At 36.9% G+C, this 14,800-nt stretch overlaps 1 protein-coding gene and 1 non-coding gene across 2 annotated transcripts in view; one reads left to right on the top strand and one right to left on the bottom strand.

Moving 5' to 3' along the window:
* LOC150095682 (venom metalloproteinase antarease-like TpachMP_B) overlaps positions 1–14,595 on the top strand; it is an 86,078-nt gene extending 71,483 nt beyond the window's left edge. Inside the window, exons 5-7 of the mRNA XM_090409939.1 lie at positions 4,435–4,573; positions 14,109–14,219; positions 14,508–14,595. Of these exons, the coding sequence (XP_090266065.1) occupies positions 4,435–4,573; positions 14,109–14,219; positions 14,508–14,513 (256 nt within the window). The 3' untranslated portion in view covers positions 14,514–14,595. The remainder of the gene's footprint in view (positions 1–4,434; positions 4,574–14,108; positions 14,220–14,507) is intronic.
* On the bottom strand, positions 759–877 carry LOC150095683 (5S ribosomal RNA). The gene has a single exon (XR_016550100.1). It is a non-coding gene; the product is annotated as a 5S ribosomal RNA (ribosomal RNA).
* Positions 14,596–14,800: the final 205 nt, after the last annotated feature.

The following is a 14,800-nucleotide window of genomic DNA, read 5'->3' as shown; positions in this document are numbered from 1 at the left end:
CATCATTCCCAGAAGTCTTTGTGTTGTCTTCACAATTTTGGCGATGTGACCCCTAAATTTTAGATCCTTATCCACTATCACTCCCAGATCTCTTATTTCCTCTACTTCCAACAATATATTCTCACCAAGCATAAATTCTGCATCCCATCTTTGTTTTCCAAATTTTAAAACCTTACATTTTGCAACATTGAACTCACATCCCCATTTGCTTGCCCAATCACTCAATTTATTCAAGTCTTCTTGCAAGGCCACAACATCTTCGCTACTCTTTATGGTTCGTCCCAACTTTGCATCATCTGCAAACAACTGAATATCTCCATCCAAATCTTTGCCAATATCATTAATATACAAGTTAAATAGTAATGGCCCTAAAACAGATCCCTGAGGCACTCCACTAGTGACTTTCCTTTTCCTGGATATTGCACCCCCATACACAACTTGTTGATACCTATCAGATAGCCAGTCTCCAATCCAATGCACTAATCTAATATCCAACCCCATCTGCTCTAGTTTGACTGTCAACTTATCATGAGGTACTCTATCAAAAGCTTTTGCGAAATCCAAGTATATTGCTGTGTATCCTTCTCCTCTGTCCAAGGAAGCAGTCACTTTATTGTAATAAGTAAGTAGATTACTAAAACACGACCTCCCTTTAGCAAATCCATGCTGTCCATCAAAGATTATACCATTGTTGTCAACCCAACTCTGGATCCTAGTTCTCACAAGCTTCTCCAACAACTTAACCACAACAAAAATAATGCCAGCAGCACCCGGTGTTCCCAGGTGGGCACCCTCCCAAGTACTGACCGGGCCCAACGCTGCTTAACTTCGGTGATCGGACGAGAACCGGTGTATTCAGCCTAGTATGGCCGCTGGCACAATACTTAGTCTTTATAGCAATACTTAGTCTTTATTTTGTAAGTCAGCAGTTAGAATTGAAGGAAGCCGGAAGATGGTTTAATGTTAAATTTGGTGTGAGACAAGGATGTACATTATCCCCTCTGTTATTCATTATCTATATGGATCACACTATGAAGGAAAGTGGTATTAAACATGATATCAGAATTGGAGATGTTAATGTCAGCTCTTTGCTTTATGCAGACGATGTTATACTTCAAAATAAATCCGCTACAAGTTTGCAAGATTCCCTGACTAAATTGAATAACTGTTGTAATAGATATGGTATGAAGGTCAGCAATAAAAAGACAAAGACAATGAAAATAGGTAGAGTCATTGAAAATGTCAACTGTGTTTTGAACGGAGAACCTGTGGAACAAGTAAAACATATCAGCTACTTAGGCACGATTTTTAGCGAAGATGGTAAATTAAATATGGAAATAGACAACAGAATCAACAAAGCTGGTATGATAGGAAATCAATTGAATAAATTTCATACAGAATAAGAGAGAAATTAGTCGGAACACTAAATTAGCTATACAAGGCAGTGTTCAAACCAGTTTTAACTTATGGATCTGAGAGCTGGGTCAGAAGTACAACACTTGATCAAAGTCTAGAGACCGCAAATATGAGAGTCCTGAGAAAGATTAGAGGCGTGAACAGATGGCATCAATGGCAATATCATATTAAAAATGAGGATATTAGGAAAGAACTTGACATTGTCAGCATCCAGGAATGCGTTAGCAGAGCTAATCTCAGGTGGTATGGTCACTTAAACAAAATGGGTGCAGAAAGATTAGCAAAACAAATGTTTTCAGCCAGATTGGCAGGAAAACAACCCAGAGGAAGACCAAGATATAGGTGGATTGATACGGTACAAAGTGCCTTAGACGATAGAAATATAAGATCTGATAATGTTGGAGTCTTGACAAGTAACAGACTGATTTGGAGGAAAATTGTAGATAGGTAGTTAGTAATGATGTAAATTTTTCATGTAGTACTATCATATCCTGCACACATTAGGAATTTGATGATGATGAAATATCTTCTGCAGTTTTATTGAAAGCTTCTTTACACTTTTCCCAGTTGGCTTCAATCTTATTTTCATTTGATTCTTCCAAAACTGAGATCTATCTTCAGTTCATTGGTAAATTTATTTTATTTTTCTTCAGTTTATCAATGTTATATTGTAATTTTCGTATTCTTTCTTGGTTTTGAATTTCCTGCTAGCTTTAATTTAACTATTGTGGTTAGCAGAAAAGGGTCTGAAGCTGCATCAGCTCCTCTTTTAACTCTTACATCTTGTAAAGTATTACATATTACAATGTGATCGATCTGGTTTTTTGATCAAGTAGATCTATGTTATTTTGTGAATTTCCTTATGTTTGAATACCTCATCCTATGATGAGGTTATTTAATTCACAGAAGGATGTAAAAAGTTCTCCATTTTCATTTTGTTCACCACTCGCTTCGTTTGCTATAGCACATTCATCTTCCATCTTTCTTTTCCCTACTTTAGCATTCATGTCTCCCATCAAAATTAACAAGTCGTGTTTAGGGACTTTCTCCATTTCTTCAGTATCATTTGTGGGTGCATATACTTGTACGATGGTCAATTTCAATAAACCTGGAGAAAAATCTAGATTTAATTATTCGGTTATTTATTGGGTTCCATTCCATCAGACTTTTCCTTGCTTTCTCACTTACAATCATTGCAACTCCTTTCTCATGTCTTTCATCATCTCCCAAATGCAATATGCAATATTTATCAGTTGTTCTTATCTCACAAAAAAACTGCCTATCTTGTTTCAGCAATTCCTAAGATATCAAATACCCTATTTACTCATCTCGTTGACTATCTGCCTAGTTTTTCCAATTTGGTACATTGTGCGAACATTCCATGTTCTGATTTTAAGTTTAATTTTAGGGTGAGTGATTGACTTCATCTGCAAGTGAGGTTTCATAAGCCTTTGTCCCTACCTGCATCATAGATGCATAGATGTTGGCTTCTCTCTAAAGTCCTGCAAATATTCGTCTGTTGGAGACCACAGGTCGTAGCACTATCCCCCAAGGGATCTCTTTCTTCACTCATGGTTTCCGTAATCATGTTTTTTTTTTATGAGGATGGGTGATTAGCCCATTGTTCAACCTTCCTCTTTTAACTGGGCTTAAGACTGGCATAGGGACAAGTATAACCTCCACTATGACAGAGTTAAGTTGGATTTAACTTTAACTAACTTTTCCAATACTTCAATAAGCACTTCTGATATATTAATTGCTATCTCTGTTTTGGCACCACTTTTATGCAATGGAACTATCTTACTCTCTTTCCTCTCTTCTGGAAGCCTGCCAGAGCTGAGACTTAGACTGAACAACTTCATCAGAGGCAATGCCAATTGTTTTGCACATTCATGTAGTACACAGGCTGACATGCAATCCAGTTCCACTGCTGAATTCACACTGATATTTTTCAATATGCTCTTCATCTATCCCAGTTTCGATATGGCTCTTTGTCACATCAGCAATTGCAAAATCTCCACTTGGATGATACATCTTTACAAAATGATAGCTCAGCAACTCAACTATTTCTTTTGTCTCTGTCACCCTCCTACCATAGTCATATTTACTTTGGTTTGCTGAGCTAATTTTCTCTCATAATCTGATCTGGCCTTTCTTGCCATGCTACTCACCCTTCTTGCTTACACTTTGTACTGCTCATGAGTATGCTGATTGCTTTTTATTCATACTCCCACCACAATGTTTTCTTTTTTAGCATCTCTTGCTTTATATCTCTACTCTTCCCTTAATCTCCACTTGGTTTATCCTCCTGATCTTGGATATGCAGTCTAATACTGTGTTTCTATCAAACAATCTCTGACCACTTCCCATGTACTACTGACATTCTTTCTTTGTAGCTTCTCAAACCATGGCACTGCTCCAAGATGCCTCCTAAGTCTGTCAATAATTACCAGCTTTATAGTTCAACATAAATTTTTCTTGATAGAGAATTCTACACATTTGGCACTTTCCCAGAACAAGACTGCACGGCCACTCTCCCCAAATGGAGGCAGGGTATCTCCCTGGTTATGGATATATCTTCTGATGCTATTACCAGATCCAACAGTAATTATCCCTTAGCAACTGTATAAATGCCATTCCATCTTGCCATGCCTCCCTTTTCAACATCCAATCTATGTCACCATAATTGAAGTCTCCCATAATAATTACTCATTTTGCACTCATTACACTAATCTGCTCATGCATGGTCTATATCTTTCTGTGGCAGGGCCTAATGTAGTAGAGCCTGAACTAGTAGTGCCTAATGACCTTTATTAATTAAACAGTTTATCAGATATTACAAATTCGTTATTTTCTCCTTCTCTCCAAATAGTATTATTTCGTCTATGCTATGCCATTTCAGTCCATTCAAGTGTCCATTGATTCTTAAATGTTAATGATAAAATGATTCATTTATTTAGTAATAAATTTTAAATTGCATTTGTTTACTTTTATTAATATTCTTTCTGTTAATTTAAGGAACTCTGCAAGTTCATGTCTGAAAAAAATTCAAGTAAACAGCACTTTTGTAAATACCAGTTTTCCAGGCCTGACAGTTTCACAACAAAAAAGATGCCAACTGTTCCATCCATATGCAAATGACGTTAAAGTGCACAAAGTAAGGAAATAACTGTTTGTGATAATCTATATTTACTCTTTTCTTTCCTCATTCCTCCTAGTGCACTATACAGGGATTATTGGTCATAAGATTTTATATATATTATATTAATAGTATATAATATATTTATATTTTATTATATTGAAAATTGATTAGTTGAAGATTTTCATGCATTTTTAATGGGACTTTAGTTCAGATTCCATAGGATAATTATTGCTAGTGTTTAAGATTATGTCAGGGCTGTCCTCAAGATGAGTATACTCAGTCTGCTGAAAGCATATATTGTCTAATTAATTTGTGTATGTAGTGGGGACGGGAAAACAAGTCCAAGCTTTTCAAAGAAAAAAATATTAACTCATGTAAACCTGGTAGGATTTTCTTTGAAAATCCTACCAAGTTTACATGAGATTGCCCTCATTTTTCTTGAATCCTGTGGGAAGATCCAAAGAAATTTGGTCTTTCCAACCAAAATGAAAGAGATTTTCTTTCAACTGTGCTATAAAGGTAGAATAATGTGGTTAGCCATGGATATGTGGCATATATTTGATGGAAGAATGGAATTATGCAGAAGTAATCTATTGCATTTTAACAACTTTAGAGTAAATGAACTGGAAAAACTGCAGCTACATGGAAGTGTTGCTAACAAGAGAGATCAGAAGTAAGAGATGAAGTGAAAGATCGGAAGAGTGGAATGGAAGAGACTAAAGTGCTCAGCAATAGAAGTAGTGTGAAAGATAGAGAGAGAACAGGAATGCAAGAGGAACAAGGAAACTGGGGGAGTCTTAGTTGTCATGCTGGAAGTAGTAGTGAATGTTTGCATGGGGATGATCAGCACAGAAAAGAAATGGATCGGGATGTGAGTAGGGTAAGTGAGATAGACAATACATGTGGAAAGTTTATTTTTCACTTGGTTAGACTATAATAAATTTAGTTTAATCCTTTATCCAAGTGTGAGCAAACAAAGTTTGCGCCTGAAAGTATCTTCAGTGGTGATAAAGGTGATTGGGCAAGATCAGGTGTCGTGGGTAAATCACAACCAACTAGCAGGACTGGTTACAGACCTAAAAGTGAACTGCTGTGTTTAATTCACAAATGCCAGGAGTATCAGAAATAAGGGAGATGAAATTGCTTCATGAACTGAGTTTATTCACCCAAAAATTGTTTGAATAAGTGAGACATATTCAAATGAAGATGATATCCTGAAGCGAATTGAACTGGAAGAGTACAGTGTTTTTTTTTCTGTGAGGTTAGAAAGGACAAGAAGAGGGGGGGATGCTACTGATGATAGTAGGAGAATTATGTCTACATAAGGAAGACATGATAGAGGAAAATAGTGGCACTGGTTTTGAGGCAGTGTGGTGAAATGCGGAAGTTGACAGGAAGGCATATTTAGTTGGATGTTGCTATAGTCCAGGGAATGTGTGGAGGGTGGTGGTGATGAAGAAATGTATAAACAACTTGGATTAGTGAACAAAGGAAGGTATATAGATTGGAATAAATGAACTGAAAAAACTGCAGCTACATGGAAGTGTTGCTAACAAGAGAGATCAGAAGTAAGAGATGAAGTGAAAGAGTGGAATGGAAGAGACTAAAGATGGCCTTTGAGAATAAGAAAAATGAATTTCTCAAGTTCTTGAGAGACAAATATCTTAGGCAGTATGTAAAGGAGGGTATGCAGCAATCGAGAGTTTTAGATGTGATCATTTCATCAGATGATGTAATTATGAATGGGATTTTGCACTTCCCTCCAGTAGGAGAGCAACCATGGAATGATCACCTGGGCTGTGGCTAGCCATATTATTATTATTATTATTATTATTATATCACACCTCCAGGGAGTCCAAAGACTCGTCTCATCGAGGAAAGGCATCAACTCTACAACTCTTCGTCTCACTACTCCACCAACCTTCATCATCTAACATCAATGCCATCTACCACCAATAGTGCTTTCACAGACAATCACAAACATCCATGCCCATGGTGGGATTCGAACCAGCAGCCTTTTGGTTGGAGAGCTGATATGCTAACCACTCGGCCAACCAGGGGCTGGCAATATGAAGACTTCTGTGAGGAAATGATATATGTGGAAGTATAGGGCTGCATTATGACAAGCTTAGGAGACAGCTTGGAGCTATAGCATCGAATGAGGAGTTGAGTGGAAAGGAAATAAATGCAGGTTTGGATCGGAACTGACAAAGAAATACTAAAGAGCATCAATTTGTGAATGTATTTCAAAGATCAAAAGGCTGAATAAGGTAGATCTCTTGAGGGCAGCATGAAATCTGGAAGGAGACAGCACTTTGAAGGCAACACAAAATGAATAATGGTAATCAGTTGCACAAAGAGTATAAAGAGCAGGCCAAGAAAAACCCTCGGGAGTTTTTTCCATATGTGGCAAGTTGAAAGATTATGAGAAGATGATATCGATGAATAAAAGTGGGAGATTGGTAACTGCTGAACATGCAAGAGATATATGAGGAGCTAAAAAAGCTAGATGTCAATAAGGCAATAGGACTTGATGACTTATCACCATATGTCCTAAAGGGAAGTTCCAAGGAGTTAGCATCAGCTTGGGCTACCTGTTTAGGAAGAGTCCTACAACAGCACAAGTTCCAAAGAAGTGGAAGGAAGGTAAAATTGTTCCATTTCACAAAGGTGGTGATTAGGCCAATCTTTATATCTGGGATTGTAATTAAGGCATTGGAGTGGGTGGTGAGAGATAGGATACAAAAGTGTATTGATAACAGTAGTATTCTTTGTGCTTGTCAGCATGGGCTTGTTAAAGGGAGGTTGTGTTTTATGAACTTGCTTGTACTATAAGTAAGTTGGTAATTTGAATGTATTAGACAAGGGAGATGCATACATAGTATGTACTTAGATTTTGCAAAGTGTTTTGATAGATTGTCACACCATAGGTTGGTAACTGAACTGAAGCAGATGGGATTGGATAGGTGACTAGATATCAGCAATTTGTGTATGGGGAAGGGGGTACTATTCCAGAAGAAAAAAGTCATGAGTAGTATGCCACAGGGGTCTGTTTTGGGACCACTGTTATTTAATTTGTACACTAGTGATATTGGGATGAATTTAGCTGGTGACATACAACTGGGGAGTATGATGAGGAATCAAGCAAATGCTGTGGCTTTACAGGAGGACTTGAATAAATTGTATGAGTGGATAACAGGATAGAACTGTCAGTTCAATGTTGCAAAGTGTAAGGTCCTGAAATTTGATATGCAACAGTGGGATGTAAAGTGTATACTTGGTGGGGAAATGTTGGAAGAAGTTGAAGAAACAAGAGACCTTGAAGTGTTGGTGAAAAGGATGAAGTTGTGAAATCACTGAATCAGATTATGGCAATGATGCAGAGGACATTAATGTGCAGAAATAGAGAGGCTCTGGATCTATTGTATAAGGTCTTGATCAGGCTCAGGCTTCATATGGATCATTCTGCACAGAGATGGTCTCCTAGTTTTCACGATGATGAGAATATTTTGAAAAGGGTCCAGAGAAGACTGACTAAGGTGGTAACTGGTCTTTGGGCTGTGACATATGAAGGCAGATTGAGAGAATGCAGTCTGCAAAGCCTTAAGAATAGGAGGAAGAGAGGGGATATGATCGAGACATTTAAGTTGGTAAAGGATTGTTACCAGATGAATGTGGGAGAAATTTTTAATAGAATTTTTTCATAGTGTGAATAAGAGCATACTGCATGGAGATCAGTTGGTGAATGGAGTGCATTGCTTGACACTGTTGTGATTGCAGATACATTGAATGAGTTTAATGCATGGCTTGATTGACTTTGTGTAACAGTGTGTACCTCCTGCAATGAGTCTGACTCAATGAAGTTCTGGTGTTAATAATATGGGTAACTCTACACCCCATTAGATTTCATTACCTCTGTGGAATGGAGTTTACAAACCAGTTTATCTTTTATCTGTATACAGAATCAATCCTAGAATTTATAAAATATCTCATCTAAGATCAGCAAACTTTCATTATATCAGAGATCATAGGATTTTTGACATTTAACCTTAGCATGAGAAACGTTACGAGAATCTTTGATATAATGAAAGTTTGCAATCTTAGATGAGATGGTGAAATATTTTATAAATTCTAGCAATAATTTTGTATCAAGATAAAAGATAAACCGGTTTGTAAACTCCATTCTACAGAGGCAGTGAAATCTAATGGGATGCAGAGTTATCCATATTATTAACACCAAAACTTCATTGAGTTCTAATTATAAGTTTTATAGCAAATATATCTTTTTCTTTTTCTAAGTTAGCTCCTCATAGTAGTGTACTAAGAAGAAGAAAAAGATATATTTGCTATAAAACTTATTCCATACTTTGGAGCACAAAGATTGGCCACTGTTATTGAAATTTTTAAATTGAGTCAGGAACACTGTGTTGCAAGTTGAAAAAAAAAAATATTGGATGAGACTGCAGTAATGGAAATTGTGCACTTACACAGAACCTTTTATTGGACATGCCAATGTTTGAGTGACTGGAGAAACATTCACAGCAAAGAAGAAAGAAAAGAGAGTGTAAAGGACGGGGGGGAGACGAGAGACAGTACAGTGATAATGTAATCAGGAAATGAACATGGTTTTGTAACAGGTTTGACACATACTGGCATTCATGCAAATGTACATAAACGTATATACAAAATACTTAGTCACACTTGTCCTAGGCTACTATGATATTTAATACTACTGGTCAGTCAATAGTGTTGATCACAATGGGATGAACAAAAAATCTTTCAGAGTTCAATAAAGAACTTATTGTGGGTGACTGTCTAAGCTGGAGCCGTGATTTTAAAAAAACAGCACATCTGGCTGGCTTCTCAAATGGTGAGATATCCCGGGTGTTTAACCAGTGGAAAATAACCAACATTGTTTGTCTAAGAGGCATAACTGTGGTCCTAAGACAGCCTGTCAGGAACAAGATCCCTGTTGCCTGAGAAGGCTTGTACAGACAAAGAACTTTTTGTGTGTGGTAATTGACCAAAGCATTTAATGAAGGCTGTTCTTGACTCATATCTCACTGAACCATGCACATATGCACAGGGAATTGAAGAGGATCGGAACTGGCAGTCACATGCCTATATGGAAACCACCGATTTCTGCAAGAACCAGGAAGTTTGTGTGCAGTGACTGGGCACTGGAAGACTGGAAAAAAAAAACAGTAGGCAGAGAGTTTGGTGGGATCCCCATGAAGCAGTGAACCCAGTTTGCCTTGTAAACACAGCTCAGGATTCTGGAGATGGTGTAATGGTGAGGGGAATGTTCTGTTGGTATGAAACAAATCCCAATATTGCTGGAATGTCGAGTGCCCTCCAAAAAATATCTCAACATTGTTGCCAATCAACTTCATCCTGCATTATTGACTTTTTATCCAGCATGGGATCATTGTTTCATGGACAACAATGCTACTGTCCATCCTGCAAGAATTGTTCAGCAGTGGTACAGTGAGCGTGGATCTGAACCCTGTCGAGAATGTATGGGATATGTTGGAAATACAGATCTGGGAACAAGGTCCTCTTCCATTGAATCTAAGCCAGTTAAAGGATTGTCTGGGAAATGCCTAGTATGTTTAGACATGAATGCAACCCAACACATTGTGGAATCTAAATTATGTGCTGTAATTGTTGCTGAAGGAGGTTTAACATTCAAGAAATTAATTATATTAATAATATTAAATAAAAGTTTCTAATTCAGTGGATGTGGTGTGTAGACTTTAGTGACACTTAAAATGCAAGGAGGAAAAGCAGAAAATTAATCAATGAAAAAAGATTATGTGGATATGAAAAGGTTACTGAAAGAAGCAAGGGTGGAGAGTAGCATGGTAAATCTGTTGCAGATGGTATGACAGTTTCCCTTCTCAAGTTGTATCAGAAGCAAATTGAGAAGGGATATGATAATAAATGAGTCAGTGTGTGTGTGTGTGTAGAGGAGAATGGATGGTGGAGAAAGTATTGTTCAGTGATAGAATGGAAGTGTCACATCAGAGAAACAGACTTAAAAGAAAGAAACTTCAGACTTAAAAGCCTGAAGACAAGCAAGTATGAGAATGGAAATAATCAAGAACGAGATGCTATGGAAAAGAAATCAGACTAGGCTTATAAAATCTTTACAACTCAATTTAAATTTGGACTCAATCCCCTTCAAAGTAGTCCCCTTCCGAGTTCATTCAGTAATCCCACTGCTTTCGCCATGCTCCAAACGCTTCCTGGAAGTCTTTTTGTTGAAGCACATCAAGCTTGCGATTTGTCTTGGATCTCCTTAACGATGTCGAACCGCCACCCCTTCAGCTTCAGTTCCATTTTTGAAAATAAAAAGAAGTCACAAGTGGCTAAATCTGGCAAGTGAGGAGGATGTGGGATGACTGCCATGCTGTGGGAGGGAGCATTGTTGTGGCTTTGCCACAGTTTTGGTCTTTTGTGAAGAACGTCTTCTCTCAACCTCCTTAAAACATTGCAGCAGAATTCTGCATTGACCATCTGACTGGGTGGAACAAATTCTCAATGCACAACCCCCTTAATGTCAAAAAAGACTATCGACATGTCACACTTTTGACTTGCCTTGCTTCTTTGGTCTTGGGGAATCTTCCTCTGTGACAATTACTGTTTTGTGTCTGGATCATAGCTGTAAATAAACTTAAGTCTCATCCCTGTGATGACTCTTGATGAAGATTGGATCATCAATGGCTTTTTGATGAAGCTAATCAAATTGTTCAAATCACTGTTCATTGTTCATCATTCTAATCATTGTTCAAATCTCATCCCCACGAGAGATTTGAACAATGCATGTTCAAATCTCTCATGATGATCACTTGAGCTCCTCCATATGAAATCCCAACTCTGTCAGTAACTTCCTGGATGGTGATGCATCAATCTTCATAGATGATCTGCCACATTTTTTTGCCATTTTCATAGGTTGCTGGTGGACAGTCTTCCCAGCTTCTCATCCTCCAAGGTGGTTCTGTCCTCCTTAAAATGTGCCATTCAAAACACCAAGTTCGGCTCATGGCTTCATTTTCATATACCTTACAAAGTAATTCAAAGGTCTCTGTGGCAAATTTCCCTAGTTTTTACACAAAATTTTACATTTGCCCTTTGTATGGCACAATTCAGAATGGCACAAACGCGATAAGAATAATGCACGTTACATGAGTTCCAGTGCACACAGCTCAATGTCATGTGGAATGTTGACTCAATGATGTCTAAGCCACTGACATCTGGTGCCTTGAGATGATCTGTTGCCGAGTATCTGGCACAGTCCAGTTTCTTTTTGATAGTACCTCGCATGCTGAGTGTAGGCTTTTCAGGTCTGAAATCTGACTTGAGCCATCATTAAAAGATGCAAAGGTACCTGTGAGCCCAAGAAAACATTGGAATTCATATATATGAATTCCAATGTTTTCTTGATTAATGTTGTATTGATTAATTTGGCATGGCTAAAAATTTTACACATTGGCAAGACCTATTTAATGGACAGGGAGAGAATTAAGGAATATAATGTTTATGGGAGGATGGCGAGAACAAAATGGATGGAAGGATATTGCTGATAGCAGAAGAATTGCAACCAATCAGTGAAATTCAAAAGAAAATGAACAAAGTTGTGGGAGACAGTGTTTGTGAATATCTGGTATGAGACAGGACAAAATACATAGTAGTTGTTGGTGTTGGCTTGAGGGTGCAAAGAAAGATGTAGATATGCATTAGTTAATGAGCTAAGTGCAGATACTTAGTATACTAGAGGAGTACAACTATGAGAACAAAACTAAATCAGAAGAATGAGAGGATAATGTGATGTAAACATTTGCAGGTACAAAAAAACAAACAAAAAATCACTGAAAACAGCAGGGGATGGAGAGGGACCAGGATAGAGAGGCTGGATCTGCTGATAGCATTAGAGAATTTTTTTCATCACGGTAACTTTGCCTCTGATTGGGAAAAAGTGATCATGCAACGCTGACTTGGAACATGAATTTTCAGTTAATAACAAGTGTATGTGGAACTACAGGGCAGGTGACTGCAACAAAATTGGAAAGGAAAAAAAAATGCTTTTTTTAAAAAAATTAGCAAAATAATAACATGGAATTGCTTTCCACAGTATAGATGGTGTGAAAATACACATAAATGAGTGAAAGTACTTAGGATATTATAATCTTGATGCAAATAAAGCCTTAGGATAAGATGGGATATTGTCTCATGTGCAGCACAGCACAGCATCATCAGTTAAATTGAAAGGGAAAGATAGCAGTGCATGGAAAGTGGGAAAGGCATGTTGGAAGAAAGCAGTATCAGAATTAGCTGATCCAGCCAATAAAGAGTTTAGTGTAATGTGCAAACACAAGGAAGAATAGTTATAGGAGAATAGCTTGAATGAATACAGATGATAGCAAGGTAAAAAGTTAATGACCACTTTTATTTTATTTATTTTTTTTGTTAAGGGTATAACATCCGTTTGGAGATGATGCAGAGGATGGTGAAAATACACATAAATGACTGAAGGTAATTAGGATATTATAATCTTGATGCAAATAAAGCCTTAGGATAAGATGGGATATTGTCTCATGTATTATAAAAATGTGAAAAGAAGATCAGCAATGCCACTAATCATGCTATTTAACTCTCAGAATTGGTAGGGTCTAAGTGAATGGAAAGAGGGAAAGATAACAAATTATAGACATTTATAGGTAGCAAAATAATGACATGGGATTGCTTTCCACAGTATAGATTATGTCCATTGATCATATTGAATGGAATCACCACTTCTAGATTCTATACTGAATATCCTAAATTGCACATTTTTGGTCATCACATTTCTCACGTGCCACATCACAAAATGGTGATTGTAAACACATAGTTTAAACAGAATAACATCAGAGTGTTGTATGGCCTGCAATGAGATTCAACTTAATCTGATAGAATATTAAGAATGCAGAATGAACATACAGGAAAAATGTCCCTCTTCATCAGTGGAACTTATTAATACCTAAACATTTTGTCATCACACCTTCCTTTAGTGTAATCATAATGTACACACCTCCCCTAAAAATCTTAATGCTAAAATGAACACAAATGAACAATGCAATGAATTTTATTTTTAATAAAAATGGCTGTAAGTGAAAGCAATGTTTGTGCTTCCACCACCAACACCATGTTACTCACTTGAAACTAGTATTTTGGAAAAGGTGGATTTATTGTAATAATGTAAAACTAAAAGGTTCTTCGTACCTCACCTAGACTCTGTCTGTACCTCCCCAAGGAAGGTACACCTCACAGTTTGGGAAATCCTTATCTAAAGGAAGAGTGAAGTAGAGTGCCTCTAACTTTCTACTTGAAATTAGTAAAAAAATACTTAATGATACATTGTGGCAATTATTATGACTAAAGGCAGGATAACATGTTATTAATTTCTGTAATTAGACATGTTTTGTTCTTATCAGTATATAATGATTAAATCAGAATGAATGTTTTTTACAAAAATATATTAATTCTTATTAAACCTTTCTACTTATACCAGATGAAAGACAAACCATGCAGCCTCTACTGCAAGGCAAAAAACAGTGAAAATGGTATCACTATAATATGGAGTCATACAGGTCTTGATGGTGATCCTTGTGAGGATAACAAGGTAGAAATCAATTGTATATCTAACTGAATAAGAACACATAAGTATTAAATAAAGTTAGGAAAATGTCAGTTATTTGAAAAGCCATGATATTCATGTAAAGTAAAATGTTAACAGCATTACATAGTGTTTTTGTTATGAAAAATATCTAGAACAAATATCGACAATGTATTCTTTTTCTTGGCATATCAGAAAAAGCATTGCTCAAATTTTGAAAATATGTCTAGTGTCAATTCCATTTCCACATTTTTCTGGGCAAATGATATTGACACTTTGTCCTTCTAATTACAGTTATAAAGCTGCACCAAGAACTCTCAATCAGACCAAAGTGAACCATAAAAAGTTCCCACCAGGTTACACACTGTTGCAGACAAAAAAGGGATGTACAGGATATTATGGTAGTATAACATGAAAAAGTTACATCATTATGAACTTCTGATCAACAATCCTCCAAATTAATCTGTTATCTCTCAAGACTAACATCATCAGATCTCATATTTCTGTCTTCTAAGGTATTTTTCATTGTATCAATCTGCCTACATCTTGGTCAGCCTCTGGGTCTTTTTCCTGGCAAAGAAAACTTG

The sequence above is a fragment of the Typopeltis vanoorti genome, chromosome 20, assembly GCF_054136105.1.
Source record: "Typopeltis vanoorti isolate ZY-2024b chromosome 20, IOZ_Tvanoo_1.0, whole genome shotgun sequence".
Taxonomy (NCBI): Eukaryota; Metazoa; Arthropoda; class Arachnida; order Uropygi; family Thelyphonidae; genus Typopeltis; species Typopeltis vanoorti.
This window is presented reverse-complemented; position numbering and strand designations above follow the sequence as displayed.